This window comes from Lissotriton helveticus, chromosome 1_1 (assembly GCF_964261635.1).
Source record: "Lissotriton helveticus chromosome 1_1, aLisHel1.1, whole genome shotgun sequence".
In the NCBI taxonomy this organism is placed as follows: Eukaryota; Metazoa; Chordata; class Amphibia; order Caudata; family Salamandridae; genus Lissotriton; species Lissotriton helveticus.
In genome coordinates, this window is record NC_136057.1 from 1,364,602,471 (window position 1) to 1,364,620,738 (window position 18,268).

An 18,268-nucleotide genomic window follows, 5' to 3' on the forward strand; every position below is an offset into this window, starting at 1 on the left:
AATGGGCAGGTACTGTCCGGTACTTCCAGGCTTATTTATGAGAGCCCTGCGTCACTTTTGCACCTCATAGAGTGGTATATGCGTTCCACAGGGCTCTCATAAAGATTTATGAAGCCACGCAAAGCGCCCCAGCGTGGCTTTAAGTGGCCTCATAAATCGTGAGTAAGGGAACGCAGTGCACGTGGCTGCACAGCCTCACTCTGCGCCCGAGAGGAGTTCCCTGAGCGTTACAGTGGGGTTTTCCACTCAATTCTCGTGGAGTCTGATGCTGCCACAGATTTACAAAGTGATGTAAACCTGGGGAAGCGTCAATTTCGTAGGCCTCTGCAGCACACATGAAAAGTATTGTTTTTGTGAAGGAAGGTGCCCCTTCCTGCACACAAAAAAATGCTGTCTGCAACAGAGGCACTCTTGTACTATGGTGCAAGGGTGCCTACGTTGGCACTAGGCTGCTTAAATACAGTGCATTTCGGCCCTTTCGCATTGGCGTAGGGCAGCGCCCTATGCCAAAATGCCATAAATGAGGCCCCCAGTTCCTGCCCTTCTTTAACATGAAAGGGAGTTTGCCTGCACTTCTCAAGAGCAAACAAGCACTGCAAAGAGTGAATACCTGCACTTCTATATTTCAATTTAAAGCAGTGGGTTGAACAATCCCAACCTGTCCTTCTCTGTGAAAGGAATTCCTTTCACAAGAGCCTCTCAACAGCCCCCACCCACCCTTGCACGTAAAAGTCCTTTCAGTTACTTTAACACCCTTCCACAGCCCCAGCTTGTCCCCGCCTTAGTATGTGTTTTTTTGTACTTGGAAAGCTCTGCTGGTGTTTTTCTAAAAGATCCAAAACTGTAAAATGCATTTTGTCTCTTACAGAAGAAGAAGATTATTCCTGGAGGAACAGAACAAAAAACAACTCCAGTATGTCAAGATCCAGACGCAGCTTAGGTATGTAATCTTTCAGTACTAGTACTACAAGCATCGCTGCCAGTGCATCTCATCCCTGGTTTGCAACACCCCATGCTCTTCTAGGAGTGCAACTCACACATAGATCTGCCAGTAGACCCCAATCCTCACATGACCCGCAACATCCTCCTTATTCCAGCCAGTAGCCTCGCAAGGAGGCCATTGGGCCTGTTGCAGCCTTGGAAAATGCCCCTTTTGATTCAGTGCTTAATTTGTAAAAAAAAAAGAAATAGGTGCCAGGGCTCTTGTCAGGAGGCCACTGCAGCTTGCACCACACATTGCCCTTCCATGCAGCCAATGATAATAACACAACTACTAACCATTTTCATACAAATTAATCACAGCCTCAGACATAAGATGCACCACCCTCAACTATTTCAGTACTAAAACCAAAAACAAGTCTACCAGTGCATCTTAGATCCGGCCTCCCCACTATTCCTCACACAGCTCTGCCACTGCAACTTAAACGGATGTATGAAGTTACAACGCATATTTTTACAATGCATACCTTTACAACGCATTTTTTACAACGCAACATCCATTACAACGCTTTCCATTACAAAGCATGCCATTACAACACATTTTTAAAAACTACCTTTACAACGCATTCCACTACAATGCATACTACCTTTACAACGCATAACATTACAACGCATAACATTACATTGCATGTATGGTAAGTATTGGATAGTGTAGGGGTACAAATTACTATTCTAACTCCAGGGGGTGCAACAGTAGGGTATGTGTTGGAAAGTGTAAGGGTACTATGTGTTGTAATGTTATGCGTTGTAATGGTATGCATTGTAATGACATGCGTTGTAGTGGTATGCGTTGTGTCATGCGTTGTAATGGCATGCGATGTAATGGATGTTGCGTTGTAAAAGTTTTGTTGTAATGGTAGTGCGTTGTAAAAGTTGTGTTGTAAAGGTTGTTTCCCCCTTAAACACAACCCGCTGCACCATCTTGCTATCAGTAGCAGAGCTTGCATGCCTTGGACTCTGGAGCAAGCAAGGAAAATTGCCCCTTTGGCTGCTTTTGAGGTAGTAAAATACAGCAATTATCAGGAAGCAATGGGCTCCTCTGGGTTCTGGGCCCGGTGCCACTGCACCTACTGCACCAATGGTAGGTAGGCCCTGCTTGCTATTCCAACTCGTGTTACTTGCTAGGTGGGCACACTTTTCTAGAGTTCTCCAGATGTTGACACTCTCTTTTTCCCCTTCCAGAGGTGGAGGCAGCAGTGATAGCCGAGTGCAAGCCCCGCACAGAGGTCTTCCAGATCTCCAGGAGCCTCGTGGACCCCACTAATGCCAATTTCCTGGTGTGGCCCCCCTGTGTGGAGGTGCAGCGATGCTCTGGCTGCTGCAACACCAAGACCATGCACTGCGCGGCCTCACTTGTGCAGCTCCGGCATGTACAGGTATGTGTGTGTACTTCATTATGATCATTTATGGAGCAGTTATTTGCTAATAATTGTATGGCTGCAAGTTAAAACTGTCAACAGTATGCATGTTAACCCACTGAGCTATCCCACTGGGATTAGACCTGATTTTTAGGTGCACAGAGCACTGCTGCTGGTTTTTATGGGACTGTAACCTGTAACCTCCAGGTTATATTTACGCTCCCAGCACAGTGAATATTAGTCCACTGGGGTTTCCCTACAGCTCAGGCATTAACCCTCTGAGCTATATTACTGGGGGTTGAACTGACTTGTGGGGCACATGTTTCTCTCCAGGAGGTGCGTTAACCCACTCAGCTGTTCTATTGGATTGAAACAAGGTACATGAAGATTACAAACAAAGAAGGGGGCATTAAGCTCATAGACTATTTTACTGTATTCGAAAACTAAGACCTACCCTACACAAACCTCTTCATTAAGAGCCTCAACTCACTGAGTTATCTTACTGGAGTTGGAAACGGTGACTTGCATGTTACACACAGATCTCAGCTGAATGCAGCAGGTGCATTAACCCAGTGCACTATCTCACTGGGATTGGTGCAGACATGTGGGTTACAGGTGTCGCTCCAGCGGATGCACTAACCCACTAGGCCCTTAAACAGGCCTTCAACCCTGTGGCTTGAAAATCACAAACATGTGCCATAAACAGGTACATGAATTTAAAGGTTCGGAAACCTGTGAGCTGCAGATCACACGCAGCAGCAGCTGGTGCATCAGTCCACTGAGCTATCCCAGGAAAGCTGCATTTGTCGTCTGCTCCAAGGCGCAGCCACAAACAGACAAGTGAAGTTTAAATACAAAAAATAAAAAAAACACAATATGGGACAGTCCGGAACAGATTAGAGAACAAAGGGTACGGAAATTTGCACGGAAAAGCCCCAGCATGGGAGAAGGGGCGGGAGAGCTGGGGTGTTTTGGTGGAAACAAATGTCAGAGGAATATGTGTTCTAATCAGGAAATATCACATGGGGAGGGACGTAGAGAGATCAAATGGCGGGGAGGGGGGAGTGATGACACGCGCCATCGGTCCTGGGGGTTGGAGCGTGCAAGGGGAGGTCAAAGGGCAAAGGATACATTAGAGGTCTGCCTTTCTCAGACAGTGACATTCCTTTGGAGATTATGAGCCTCGAGGAATTTCATGGGAAAACACTTTAAATGTATGGGAGTGTTACTGTAGATAGGACATCCTGTGCGTGCCTCCGGGCATGGTGTGGCACGTGCCTTGAACAGCTCTATCCACTCTTCTCCCCTCAGGGAGGGAAACAAAGGGTTCAAACATTACCCCAGGGGACAGAGAAATGCCGATGACGCAGCATCTGCCCTATGTCACCATCGGCTCAAAATATCAAGTTGCAAAACCATCCACCCAAAAACCACTGACTACAAAAACATCGACTCTGTATTTAGCATCAAGAAATCAAGAGCATTTACTACAAAAATACAGAATCCGTGAATATGGATTACACGTGTTATCAGTTAAAATGTCCATGTGAAGAATTTGTACTCTATTTTTTAATTATCTCCCTACATATGTTGACAGTACTACCCCCTCATTGAAAAAAAAGAAAATTGCCCAATATTTAATCCCTGCCACAAAATAAATGTATACATTGTTTTGCTTATATAACAGCGATAAAGCCCTTCATTTGTCTCTTGTTCTGAAAAAGGGTTTTAAAAAGTTGTTTTCTCCCACAAAATAACCGCTCGCCCCCACCCACCAAATATGTCCTAAACATGAGCATATTTTATGGTTTTGCCCACAGACAGCGTTAGACCTAATGTGTACATGGCCAATACATAGAGTGGGCTTGGTAAGCCCATTGGCTTTTGGCATGGTCCGCTTTTTTTGCCAAGTCTCATTTCTTGCTTCTTAGTCATGGCTTCCCTTCCTCTGCTTCTGTTTGTTCCTCCCCTAGAGCATAGTTTGCTTACCATCCCTTGAGTTGGATGACCTTTATCGTTCCACACTTGGCATCGTGTAGTTACTTTATATTTCTTTTTGTTTCAGCACTCCAAGGTACTGCATGTGTTTTCTTGCTGTCTCCCTTGTGTGTTGCAGCCTCCTCACAGCCTCGCCTCCCACTGTCCCAGCCACTGTCGCTCGTCTATTGCTCCCTCAGCCCTCCATCACTTCATCATTACTTTAGAAATTATTTTTTATTCTCAATTACATGTGCGAGGGTGTGGTTGCGGTACACTGTTGCTGGACTGCTTGCTTTGCCAATTATTCCTCCACGGTACCACCTACCCCTCCCTGCATTGACATTATTTGCTTTATTTATAAGTTTTTCTCTGAGTGTTTGCCAACTGCACACTGCTGTTGGGTCATTCCTTTACCCATTTGTTGCTCTAGTGTCCTCCCGTAACCACTCCACTTTCCGCTTCTCCGCTTCCACCATTGCCCTTCTTTTTTGGGCTTTTTAGGTCTCGTGACCTATCAATGCGCATGCGCATTGAGAGAAGCGAGACTATAGGGCTTTAAACAAAGTTTAACTAACTGTGGCGATTTGGTGCTGTGCCCGTGCGCTTTTAGGTCAATGCGCAAGCGCATTGACCTAAAATGCGCGTGCACATCATCAAATCGCCATCTGTTCCCCAGCAGCACTCCTCCCACACCTTTGAAGTGAAGCTTAGCTTCACTTCAAAGGCCCCTGCTGCTTAACACCCTCATCGCCGCTCTCCCTGCTCGGCCCCCTCCCCTGCCCGCCGTGTCGCATTTCTCCTCCCCCCCTCCCCTTCTCTGCCTTCCCTCATCGTGATAAGGTCCCTCTCCCCGCTCGGCCCCCTCCCCTGCCCGGTAGCCAAAATGCCGGTTTGCGATTTTTTTATTCCTACTATTTATTTGCTTGAGCTTCACCTTGATCATGTAGCTGTCACGTTTTAATCTTTTCAAACTTGCAGCTTTTTTTCTCAGTGGACGACGCCAAAGACACTCATACTGGCAGCGATGCATTCTTCAATGTTCCATGACCGAACTGCATCCTCATCTGAGACCTTGCTGAATTAACAATGCCAGACAAAATGGCGATCTCTCGTGATGGTTTTGCCTACTGTTTCATCTTTTTTTAGGAGGCTAGATTGAATTTATAGTAGTCGTAGTCCACTTTCTTCTTTGTTAAGAATTTGTGTTTAGCACCTCTTATTTTCTGGTACGTGATGGTCTGGTGAAAGTTTTTTTGCTCATCCTGCAGGTATCTTTTACAAGATTTTTTTTAGCATTGCTCATTTCAGGGTCTCACCTGTTTCTTGTGTTGTTTTGTTGAAGTCATCAAAGTCATAGAGCCACTCAGTCCATCCGGGGCATACGTCATTGCCAGGAATTATCGTTAGTTGCTCAGAGCGCCTTAGATTTGAGGCCGGGTTCTGGTTGACCCTCCTGTCTACAGACATGGTTTGTGTTGATGTTGTGTAATTACTTGATTGACTGCGCGCAGATTCTTTGTTATTGTTGTTTTACTCCTGCTTTCTTTGGCCCAGTGTACAGATGTCTGGCTTTGTGATGGCTGTATCTGATATGTACGGTGTTCACTCATCTCTACTATGAAAATTGAGGTCTGTATTTTTAGTCTGGCAAGACTGTGGCTTGGTGGGGTCGTTTAATGTCCCAGCTTGTGTGGCACCACTTTGCCATCCAGGCCGCTGCTGTCGCCGGACATGTGGTTGTTCTTCTGGCTACGGTGATGGCTGGATCATCTTTGTTGATTGCAATAGGTGCTTAGAGGCATCTAGTCTCCCCGTTCTCGGTACATATTTGTCTTGCAGTGCTGCGCTCTGCGGAAGGAAGAAGGCGCACATAGACCGAGGTGTTTCTTTATTTCCGAGTCCTGGCCTCATCTACTGAGGGGGGAGCCGGCCTCCGCCATGTCTGTCCTCGTCGTAGACTTTGGACCTGCCCCCTTCTGGCACTTCTCAGCATTTCTTGTCTCGGTCTCCAACTCTTCTTTGTGGCGCACGGGTCCGTAGGTGTGTGTGCGCAAGCAGGCACGCACACACACTGAATTCCATCACCGCTATCCCCTCCTCCACAGGCACACATACACACGCACTCGATATTCCCGCACACCCACCTACCCACCCCCGCTGTTCTCCCACACTACTGCTCCAAAGCCTCCCCCACGCATAACCTGCCCTCTCGTTCATCCTGTGCGCCGTGCCTCCGTCTCGCGCCAGCCACACATCCGCTCGCTTCTACAGTGCTACACCAAGCCTTCTCCCGCCATTCTACCAGCCATCCTCTCTTCCTCTCCACAGTGGCGTAGCAGGTGTGTCATGTGCCCTCGTGCAAGAAAGAAAACGGGACCCTGGTCGCAGTATGAACTGCGAAGTGCAGCAATAATGATGGTCTACTGGACCGTTATTGCTTCTGGGCTCCGGTGCCACTGCACCTGCTGCACCAATGGAAGCTACACCAATGTCCCTCCCCCTGGCTCTCATCCTCTCCCTTCCTGATCCATTCACTCTGGTTTATTTCTTCCCAGGTACCCTTTTCATAGCAGCCATTATGCGATCACTACACATCTCCCTTCCTCTCTTTCATTGTTGCCTGCTCTCCCCTTCATATTATGCTATGCCTCCTTGTATAATAAATCCATGATCAGCCCATCTTCTTCTCTTCGCCTACCTACGTCTTCTCACAGCTCGTACCCACCTACTCAATTTCCCTCCTCCTCCCCTCTCCTCCAGCTTCTCTCTTTGTACATCCAATTCGCTTCACTCCCTCGTATCTTCTACCTATGCCGCCCTCTCCTCTCCTCTGTTCTTTTCAATTCATCGTCAACACCTTTCTCATTTTCCTTATGTCCTTTATGCCCGTTCCCCCTTCCTCTACCTTATTGTCTCCATCACAACCTCACTCTTATCGCTTTTCTGCCTGGTTACCCTTTTTCATCTCATTTAAACCGACAGTATTGATCTCCACCCTTATCCACCTTTATGTTTCCCCCCTCTCTTCCTCTGCTCTGCTCACCCAGTGTCTCACGCTTGCCACTGTCATTACTTTTCTCTTTTCTTCATTTTGTTTTCTACTTTGCATCTTCTTTCAGCTCCCCTTCCTGTCTCCACTCTCCCCTCTCACCACCACTCTCCCCTCTCACCACCACTCTCCCCTCTCACCACCACTCTCCCCTCTCACCACCACTCTCCCCTCTCCTCACCACGCTCCCCTCTCCTCACCACTCTGCCCTCTCACCACTCTGCCCTCTCTCCCCTCTCACCACTCTGCCCTCTCACCACTCTCCCCTCACCAATCTCCCCTATAACAACTATCTTCTCTCATCCCACCTCACCAGTATGCACTCTCACCACTCTCCCCTCTCACCATCACTCTCCCCTCCCTACTCTTTTTCCCCTCACTCCTCACTCTCCCATCACTTTCACCTCCCCCTCTATCCCCACTCTACCCTCCCTCTCACCACTCTCCTCCCTCTCACCACTCTCCACCCTCTCACCACTCTCCCCTCTCACAACTCTCCTCTCTCTCCTCTCTCTCCCCTCCCCTCTCCCATCTCTCCTCAAGGTACACACAATTGTCAATGAGCACTAACACAGCATAATTTATACCATTTCGGCATTAGTCAACACCACTAGTTTTTCCCTGTTGTTCTCATCTTCATCTCCCCCATGGTTACTCCTTTCCCAGGTCTATCTCCATTGCTCTGCCTTCCACCTCTCATGCCTCTCTCCCAAACTTATCTTCTCCCTTTCTATACTCAACTCTCTCACTTTCTATAATCTCAGATTCCCTCTCCCTTTCTATAATATCAGACTCCCTCTCCTTCTTCTCTCTCTTGCTTCGCTCTTGGGCTCCCTGTCCGTACTTCTCGCCCCTGATACACTCTGTCTCCCTCTCCATGCTTCTGTCCCCTGCTGCACTCTCAGGCTCCCTGTCCGTGCATCTCACCCTTGCTTCACTCTTGGGCTCCCTCTCCGTGCTTCTCTTCCTTGCTGCACTCTCTGCTCCCTCTCTGTGCTTCTCTCCCCTGCTGCACTCTCGTGCTCTCTAGAGATGTGGCCTAACGACCAGAGCTGTCATCTAAGTCACGTAAATACAAAACATGTTGCATTCCAAATGCTATAGGTGTCACATTTGCGAAAGTTATAACTATTGGCATTGTAAATGACAAAGCTATCCATTTAGCTATTTTAAAAACCAACACATAAATAAAATATTTGTCATTTACAAGACCAATAGCTCCAACTTTTCTAATGCGAGACCTATTGCATTTCCAATGCTTGTTTTATTCTGTGAGGGCTTTGCTACTGGCTCACTCGCTTCTTCATTTTAGAGCTCATGCACATTTGTTTTGTTAATTTTGAGTTCTGAAATGGCCATTCCCCATGTTGGACCAGTTTATTAATTGGAAAGACACAGGGAAAGCAACCTTCAAAAGTTGGTTCAACTGGATTACTTTCCTAAGAGGGGCAGACAACATAACACTAAAACACTCACCCAACTTGCGCTCAAAGGGCGAGATGTGGCACTCCTTGGACACCTACCTGGGCTCTCACCAACCACCTTAGGCAGCCCACACATCTCGGTATCCTGCACCCAGCCGCCTCCCATCGCAAACTTTGGAAGTATGGCTGTTAACTAACGCGCTACCCTTCCTTTCTTTTCTTTTCTTTCATTTTCTATTTTCGTTTCCCATTCTCCTTTTAAAGCCTTCCCTCGAAGGTAATACACAAGATCATCAACGTCAGCAAACGCCATGGGTCGTGAATGCCTACCTAACATATAAATGTCCCATCATATCTAATGTAAGCCAACTGTAACCGCAAAGGCATTATAACGAGACCAGTATTGCTTTCACTGTCTCTGTACTGTATACATAAACATTTTCTAATAAAGTCTTTTGAAATAAAAAAAAGGCAAAATTCTTACCTGTGCATCACAACACATATGTACACGCGCATACATGGGCCATCTTGGAATGGTGGCAAACCACTGTGTGTGCACATGCATGTATCTAACTCAGGACACACCAGCAGCCTTTTTAATGCGCTGTTCCAAAATGGCGGACAGACATTTTAAAACGGTAAATCAAAAAACATTTGTAAAGTCGATAGGTCTTGTCCTTTTTACCAGGTGCCAACATATGGACTTTGCCACTGTTTTTTTTTCTTTTGTTTTCCAGAAACGCCCACATGGTGGTCACCAGTTAGAAACAAAAATTAACAAACACTGGCAAAGCCACTGTTTTGTGCCCAGTAACAAAGTTGCAACCAATTGGCTTTACCAATGCTTGTTTTCTTTTGTTAATTTAGATGTGTTTTCACATAAATGACTTTCTTTCTCCAAAACAGATTTCTTTAATAAAGAAAAAAAAATCTTTGACTAAATGCCCTACATTTGCCTTAGAAATGTTCTACCCTATCTGCACCTCAAAAACACATAACATTTCCTAAATCTGCAACTCTCGATGAGTGGGATTATCCTCTTTTCTGCACTCTGACTAATCTTTTTACATTTCTTTTCAATTTTATTTGTAAATTTGGTTTTAACAGAACCTTTTTCCCCCTTATTTTACATAATGCATTACGAAATGGAAATCATTTGGTAATTTCCTTCAAATTAGAAGCCATTTCGTGTTAAAATATTTATTGAAAATGTTTCAAAAACCCTTATGATAATTTTCCCCAGGAAGATTTCACTAAATTCCTGGGAAGCGGCAAAACTCAAGGAGAAGAAGGTGTGCAAACTCCAATACTGTATGTTATGCCTCATTCAAACCTCATTAGCTTAGAACGGGGTGGTAATTTTGCTTCAGGGTAATACAGAACTCCACAAAATTATCTGCTTTTATATACGGCAATCCCAGAATCACCTCCTAGGAGGAGGCAAGGATTGGAACTACGGTGCTCAATGTAAATGTTTCATGATAGACACTGGCTATGTAAACGAATGCCATTTAGGTTAATTCTGGATTTATCTCCTTGATATCCTAAAAACCTGGCCTGGATCCCGCCCTCCTGGACTAACCCTAGACATGGAATTGTACACTTTTGAGGAAAGGTGAGAAAGATAATAGAGACTTCAAAGTCCTATAACCAACCAATAAGGTGCAGAAAAGCTCTATTTTGGTGTAACCCCTCCAGGGTGGGGAATCTTGATCTGAGAGTGAGGCACAAGGCAGTGTTTGTGCGCAGGAACTGGGTTGGGGGGGGGGGGCGGATGCAAGGGATAGCCCCTAGCAGAGGAGGAAGAGCAGGTTGGCGGTGGAGGTGAATCAACAATAATGGAACTATTCTACCTCACATTCCTCTCTCGCCCCCACCTCAGGTGAACAAGATTGAAGTGTCGCCTAGGAAGAAGCCGGTTTTCCACAAGGTCCTGGTGGCCCTGGAGGACCACCTGCAGTGCCACTGCCAGCCTGTGGCGGGGACCCAGCGCCATGCCCGCCTCCTTGGCACACCTGAGCCGCCAGGTAAGGGGAGAATGTTTTGCAAACTGAACTGCCTCCAGGCGCTTTCAGAATAGCAGTTAAATCATTCCAATTCTATGTACTGCACTCGTGTAGACTTCAAAATGCTGAATAAGATTTTAAACTGAGCCTCATGTTACAGAAAATCTCTGCATTAACCCATAGATTGACTTATCTATCTATCTATCGATCTATCTATCTATCTATCTATCTATCTATCTATCTATCTATCTATCTATCTATCTATCTATCTGTCTGTCTGTCTGTCTGTCTGTCTGTCTGTCTGTCTGTCTGTCTGTCTGTCGAAACACTGTTGTACATAGTGTTATGCCACCCAATGGTTGTCTCAAAGCACTGAGGCAGCAACAAAGATAGGGAATGAGGAGGGAGCCTTGTGAATGCTGCAATCTTCTGAAAAATTTGAGCATCTCACCAGTCTATAAGGTAGTGCATTGTGGGTAATCGACCATCCACAAATCAGGAGATTGATTCCTCCTGTGGTTGTGTCTCTGAAAGGCCTGTAGGGCTTGGGCCAGACAGTCGGACAGTCAGTCCAGCCCTTGAGATATTTTGAGTTGAAGACCAGTGTGTGGAAATCGGGTTTCGGTGAATATATATCACTTGAGCATCACCAAGTAAAGTGTCTTGATTTCTTTTGATCCTATTAAAATGTTTGTTTCCATCACACTTCAGAATTACAAAAAAAAGTGCTTCATTTGTGCTTTCCTAATTTCTGATATAATTTGAAATGTGTATAGTTAATTTTCCGACATTTGAATGTTGTTGTGTGTTAGAAAAAAAACTGATCCACCACAGCCTTTCCTTTCCGTTTCCTGTACCCCAGCAGGATTGTCACCTAGATCACTGTATCAAAAATCCTGTCACTTTGCAGTCAGAGAAATAAAAGTGCACTCCAGTTTCTGAATAAGCAGCAGTTTGTCAGAAGATACAGCCTGATATTTGACCTTTGTCTGCAACAAATGTCACCGGATACCAAATTTAAGAGCCTCTTTATTGCTCATTCACCTTCTGAACTCCAGCATGATTGTTTCTGGGGGTGCTGCTCCAACCCTAAGGTGTTACTTGAAAGTGGGTCTGGGATCCACGGGCAGTGGTGTAGCGTGGGCCGCTTGCCCCAGGTGCAACATTCTTATGGGTGCAAAATGTAAAAAAGAAAAATGGATGGATACTTGCCTTGCCCCGGGTGCTGGCAACCCACGCTACTCGCGCTGGTTCCACCCCCATGGTGAGAACATCACTCAGTTTCCCATGAGTGCAATGCAACTCCTCACCAGCACCATAAGGGTAGGGCTCCAGTGTCTACCAAATAAAACCTCCCCTCTTTTTCCTACAGTGGGCTCGGTGAGTGCAGGTGCCCCAGGGGCAGGTGCGCTGTAATTTGACTACTCAAAACTGTAATTTAATATTTTTTCAGGTGTGATCAGATGACTTTTTAAATTTGATTTACGATCATTACTTTCATTTCCAGGGAGATTAGAGACGGTGAAGCTACATTTGAGGAGATCGTAGGTAGTTATATATATGCATTCTAGTGAGAGTGTCACAACGGCCTCAACAATCTTGGTTTCCAAGGTAGTGTGTCGTAATTGTATGCATTGGGAGAGAAATTTGTCATACTTTTGTATAGGTCAGTGAGATGTGTGTGTATTTTCATGAAGGTGCGAGTTATCTCTGTTGATATTCAGGGGAGTAGCCTCCTTTTTGTGCAACAAGTGCAGTGGCACCAGGGTCCAGACCCTGAAGGGTTCACTGAACCCTGCTTATTGTTGTTTTTTAAAATTCAAACAGCAGCCAGGGGACCACGTTCCTTCCTTGCACTAGGGCTCATGACACACTGGCTATGTTACAGGTCTCTATTTGTGGGTAGCTGAGTAACTGTGTACACTTGCAAGGTAAAGATAGAAAACTGGTCATTTTTAGGCCGAAGGGGTATGAATGTGGCTATTTGAGTGCAGTCCTTAATTTGTAAAAAAATAAGTGACAAGGAAAAAGCTTTGTTTAGGGTCCCTTGGCAGGCACTACCGAATGGCAGGGGTGCCTAATACTACCCCGTCTTTTTTATCCCTCACAAGGAATCCCCCACCCATTTATCTCACTCTTGTAGGGTTCCTGCTTTCTCTCTTTTGACGCTATCTTTCCGTTTTACTCTTTCTTCCTCTTTTCCCCTTGTGTGTTTTTCTCCATTTGACACAATCTTTCCGTATTTCTTCTTCTTTTCCCCTTATGTATTTTTCGGTCTCTTGTAATGTGTCAAAGCCTGATGAGGAAAAATATGTGCGAGTCCTAAGTGGGCCCCACCTGCAACCACTGGCTCAAATTAAGCACTGTTTCGGAACTATCACTAGTATTTCATCCTATTAAATCCAAGGTCTCGCATATTATCACCCAAACTTCACCTCCTCCTTCTTGTTTTCTTTCTGCAGGTGAGCCACCAGTTGCCACCACCCTCAGGCCACGGACCACGGCCCCACCTCCTGTGGACTCACGGGAACGGACACGCCCACGACCCGCCAAGCGCAAGCACCGGAAATTCAAACACATGCAGGCGCCTAAGACGCTGAAGGAGTTGTATGCCCCCTAGAGGGGGTTGCACCATGTAAGTAATGTTGTGTGCCTGGTTGGATGGTTGAATATGGCCAACAGGACATCACAAGTGGCGTCCATATTCAGCCACCCCATGGAACAGTTTGTGTCATGCTTTAAGTGGTTCATTTGTTTCTGTTAGTTTTATGTCTGACTTTATAGGGTGATCTTGTTTATGTTATGTTTAATTCTGGAGTGTTTTTGTCTGTTTGTGTCATGTTTTATTTTAATAGGGGTATGTTTGATATTTTGATTTGTCTTTTGTGTTCTATTTTGGTAGTTTCATTCCATAGTGTTTATCCCCGGCTAGGTTTTGAGGCATGGACAAAGTGGGCTCTGGCCCCCTGATAGAGCCAGCTCTGTCTTGCATAGTGTCTTGCCCTGATGACCTTGAATAATTCTGAAACAAATTGTTTTAAATACAATTTTCCTTTAATTTATTTTTAATGTGGGTGATGTGAAGAAGTATGCAGTCCACACACGGGAGTTATAGATATCCTTGGATTTACACAAGTATCTTAAGTAAATGTGAAACGTCTCAGCCACCGCTTCAGTCCATCTTCCAACTGACAACCCTCTGCACATTATTCCCCACATTCTCATAATCCTTACATCATCACCTTCCATGAGCATGTTCTGTAAAGATAGAGATATCACAATAAAGATACCACAGGTGATCTGCGAGTCTGTTAAAGACATTTTGCAGAGATATGTCTTTTTGTTTCATGCGCCAACCATAATAAAAGTTTCTTTGAGATCCAAGCAGGGCCTCACATATTAAGAATGGGAGGGTGTCACAGAGATTAGTTGCAGTAATATTAGTGACCTTCCGCTGTGTTACAATATTGAAACACGTCACTATCCCTAAATATTAGCTGTAACACATTTAGAATTTGGAGGAGTGTGCCTGTGCACTGTCAGTGACCTGGTCATAGAGGGAAAGAAAGAGGTGAAATTGGATCATACATTCCACGGCCCCACAAAATACGTTTGGCCCAGGGCCTCCAAAATCCTTAAGATGTTCCTGTGTCTTCCATGCAATTTTTGTGTCATGTTTCAGTTGTGTTTCTTTTACTACCGTTTAAGCCATGATTCTTTCTTCAGTGTTTCTATTGTCTTGTTTGTTTCATGTTTGATTGTACACAGATTCTTGTGTATATCTTGTCATGTTTTATTCTTCAGTGTTTTTTGTTCCTGCTTGTGTCGTGTTTAGTTCTATTGTATTTCTTTCTTGCCTTGTTACAGTTATGTTTATATACTACAGTGTTTATTTTGCCTCCTTTGTGTTGTTTCATTCTTGAGCGTTTCTTTCATCTCGTTTATAGTGTATAATATTTCAGTCTGTAGTGTTCTGTTTTCTCATTCTGTCATGTTTTATTCCGTAACAAATCTTTTCTGCCGGCTTGTGTCATGCTTAATTCAAAAAGGTTTCTGTAGTTCCTGTTGGTGTCACGTGGAACTACCTGCTGCTGATAGTGACATGTCTTCCCTTTCTTCAACAGGTTGCGATTGAGCGTGGACTGGCTTTACCGTCTCCGTCCCATGAATGTAGCCCCTATGGGGTCATCGGTGCTGGTCCTCGACCTATCTGTGCACTTCGAGCGTGCGACATTGAATGGTCATCTCACTGCCATCTCTAAGGCTTTCCAGCTCTTTCTCCATGGGCAGTGGTGCCTGGAATAGCCAGGGAAATGCTCTCTGTACTACTGAGCCCAACTGAGGGAACAACACACCTGCTAAAAGCAATATTAAAGTACAACCCCATTAGAGATGCAGCCGAGTAAGATGAGGGCCACGGACCAGAGACGAGTACCACCACAGCGACAGACGCTTGCCCTCCGCTGACCACTGCTACTATCCCGCCCGCCACAGACAAGTGTCCAAGACAATAACAGAGTTCTATCACTGCCACAGAAAATAGTGGAGTATCACGACGGCTGCTGGCAATAGTGGTGTATCACGACTGCTACAAGCAATTGTAGAGTATCACTACTGCCACAAGTAATAGTGGTGTATCACGACTGCCACAAGCAATGATGGAGGATCGTGATTGCCACTGTAGAGTGCCTAACCTGCAGGAGAGAATGACAGAGAATGGCTAGTGGCGCTGATATTTGGCAAGTAGCACAAATGCCTTGGAAAGACAATCACGACAATGAACAAGAGCTAAAACTGTAACGGACAAGATATGCCCCTGACCCCCTTGTTTGAGGGGATTGCGCACAGGTGGGCATGAGATAGTCACAAAATAGGGAAATTACTTATCGCCTCCCAGACCTGCTGTAAAAAGGGGGGCGATCGAAGGACGCCCTGTCTCCCGGGGTGGATAGGGTTGGGTAGGCGTGGCCATCGCTTAACCAAACCACTAAAATGATCCATGTGTGGTGCTGGAGACGGGGGCTAAGAGAAGGTCTGAAGGGCAGGATGATGTGATGTGTTGCCCTCCCACACCATGATGCGCGGATCATTGCACACTGGATGTATATAATTGCGCTTTTTAATTTAATTTTTTTGTGTATTGTTCCAGGTTTTTTTATTCTTGTGCCAACTGGGATTTCGGCCAAGCCCTCAGGTCTTACTGTTCTCGTTCTTTCGGACCTCGCCTTTCTCATTCACTCCTCTTTTGTCTGTCTCTCAGCACCCGTCACCGCCCCCTCTCTTCTCACAGTGCTGTTTTACAGTGAGATCCCTTCTGGAGACGTGGTGAGTGGGCCATGGTAGGCCTGTTCAAGGTCTCTGTGGTGCTAGTAAAGTTTTGAGGCCCAGACACAACTCTCCCAATGCACGGCAATCTCAACCTGCAGCCGCACTTGCTATTCCACCTCTGAAACCCACATGCATCTGTATCAATGCACCTCGTTCCTGACCTGTGGCATCAATACCATTCCTTCACTTAGACCACCACACACACTCGCGGATCTCTGCCAGTGCACTTAGATCCTGGTCTCACCCCTACATTTTTGAATACCGAATCCCACATACAGCTTTATCAATGCACCTTAGTCTTGACCTATGGTCCCTGGTATTATTTCTGTACTGAGACCTAAAGACAGCTCTGTCAGTGTACCTGAATCCTGACTAGAAACAACCACTGCTACAGTACAAACTATGCTTATACACCGCGGCGACCCATGCAAAGCTCTGCCAACGCACCTCAATCCTAGGCTGCGGCAACCCCTGCTGTGCCAGTGCTGGTACCCTTTCACAGCTCTGCCAACGCACCTCAATCCCAGGCTGTGGCAACCCCTGCTGTGCCATCGCTGGTACCCTTTCACAGCTCTGCCAATGTGCCTCAATCCTAGGCTGCTGAAACCCCTGCTGTGCCAGTGCTGGTACCCTTTCACCACTCTGCCAATGCGCCTCAATCCTAGGCTGCGGCAACCCCTGCTGTGCCAGTGCTGGTACCCTTTCACCACTCTGCCAATGCGCCTCAATCCTAGGCTGCGGCAACCCCTGCTGTGCCAGTGCTGGTATTCTTTCACAGCTCTTCCTGTGCACCTCAATCCTAGGCTGCAGAATCCTCTGCTAGGCCAGTGGTTGCACCCTTTCACAGCTCTGCTAATGCGCCTCAATCCTAGGCTGCTGAAACCCCTGCTGTGCCAGTGCTGGTATTCTTTCACAGCTCTTCCTGTGCACCTCAATCCTAGGCTGCAGAATCCTCTGCTAGGCCAGTGGTTGCACCCTTTCACAGCTCTGCTAATGCGCCTCAATCCTAGGCTGCGGCAACCCCTGCTGTGCCAGTGCTGGTATTCTTTCACAGCTCTTCCTGTGCACCTCAATCCTAGGCTGCAGAATCCTCTGCTAGGCCAGTGCTTGCACCCTTTCACAGCTCTGCTAATGCGCCTCAATCCTAGGCTGCTGAAACCCCTGCTGTGCCAGTGCTGGTACCCTTTCACAGCTCTGCCAAAGCGCTTCAATCCGAACCTCCATTTTATATTGGCACAGGGACCCTCACATGCCTCCTTCCTGACCTCTACCACTCTCCATTATTCCAGCACTGTAGTGTATGAGATGCCACTAGCCTGGGCCCCCCACCCCCTGCTGCCCCATACCATTTTCCAGACAAACACATTCTTCTCGTGCCTGTCTCCTCCCCTCACCTCAGGTGCTTCCTCCAGGCCAGATCCCAACCCACTGGAAAAAATACAGACGTCCTCTATTTTTGTTTGTTTTTCTATGAAAACGTATTTATATTCAGTATTTAAAGTTGTACAAAAGGATGTGCTTCGTCAACTTTGTATTAAAAGAGCCAACAACATGTTTTTGGGAATAAGCGTTGTTTTCATTAAAAAAGATCAGAGAGTTGCCAGAGCTAAATAACCTTTGCAGTACTGCCAAAATGGTGATTTTCCCTCCCGCTGGTGAGAATTCTTTTTTTTTTAATGAAGTCTGTCCACTGCAAGAACACTTCTCCACCAGCTCAGCATGCTCTCTTCCTCTCCCTTGGATGCAGTTTCTAATTTGTGTCTTTTTTTGGGTCTCGCCAATCAAACAGCTTTAGCTATCTGTTTGCGAAAGACCACTCTTGGATTAATCCAAAAACACAAAGTGGGCTTAGAGCCCAACGATTGCTTTTATTGGTTGGCTTTATTGTCACTTTTTTTCCTTGCTTCTTATTCCGTGGTTTTCTTTCCTCTTCTTGAGTTAGCCCCTCCCCTGGAGCATTAACTCTTTACATCCTTTTGAATGGCTGACCTGTATCCTTCCACTGTTCACTTTTAGGAACCTACTATTTTCTTTTACATTAAGCACTCCACGAGAGTGCACGTGTTTTACAGCTCTCCCCCTCTTGTCTTTCTTCCCTCGCTAAACTCTTGTCCCCCCCCCCAC

At 46.1% G+C, this 18,268-nt stretch overlaps 1 protein-coding gene across 1 annotated transcript in view; it reads left to right on the forward strand.

Annotated features, from left to right (window-relative positions):
• PDGFB (platelet derived growth factor subunit B) overlaps positions 1–17,700 on the forward strand; it is a 42,007-nt gene extending 24,307 nt beyond the window's left edge. The window contains exons 3-7 of the mRNA XM_078683494.1: positions 869–940; positions 2,182–2,375; positions 10,693–10,837; positions 13,279–13,451; positions 14,941–17,700. Of these exons, the coding sequence (XP_078539620.1) occupies positions 869–940; positions 2,182–2,375; positions 10,693–10,837; positions 13,279–13,436 (569 nt within the window). The 3' untranslated portion in view covers positions 13,437–13,451; positions 14,941–17,700. The remainder of the gene's footprint in view (positions 1–868; positions 941–2,181; positions 2,376–10,692; positions 10,838–13,278; positions 13,452–14,940) is intronic.
• The last annotated feature ends 568 nt before the right edge of the window (positions 17,701–18,268 follow it).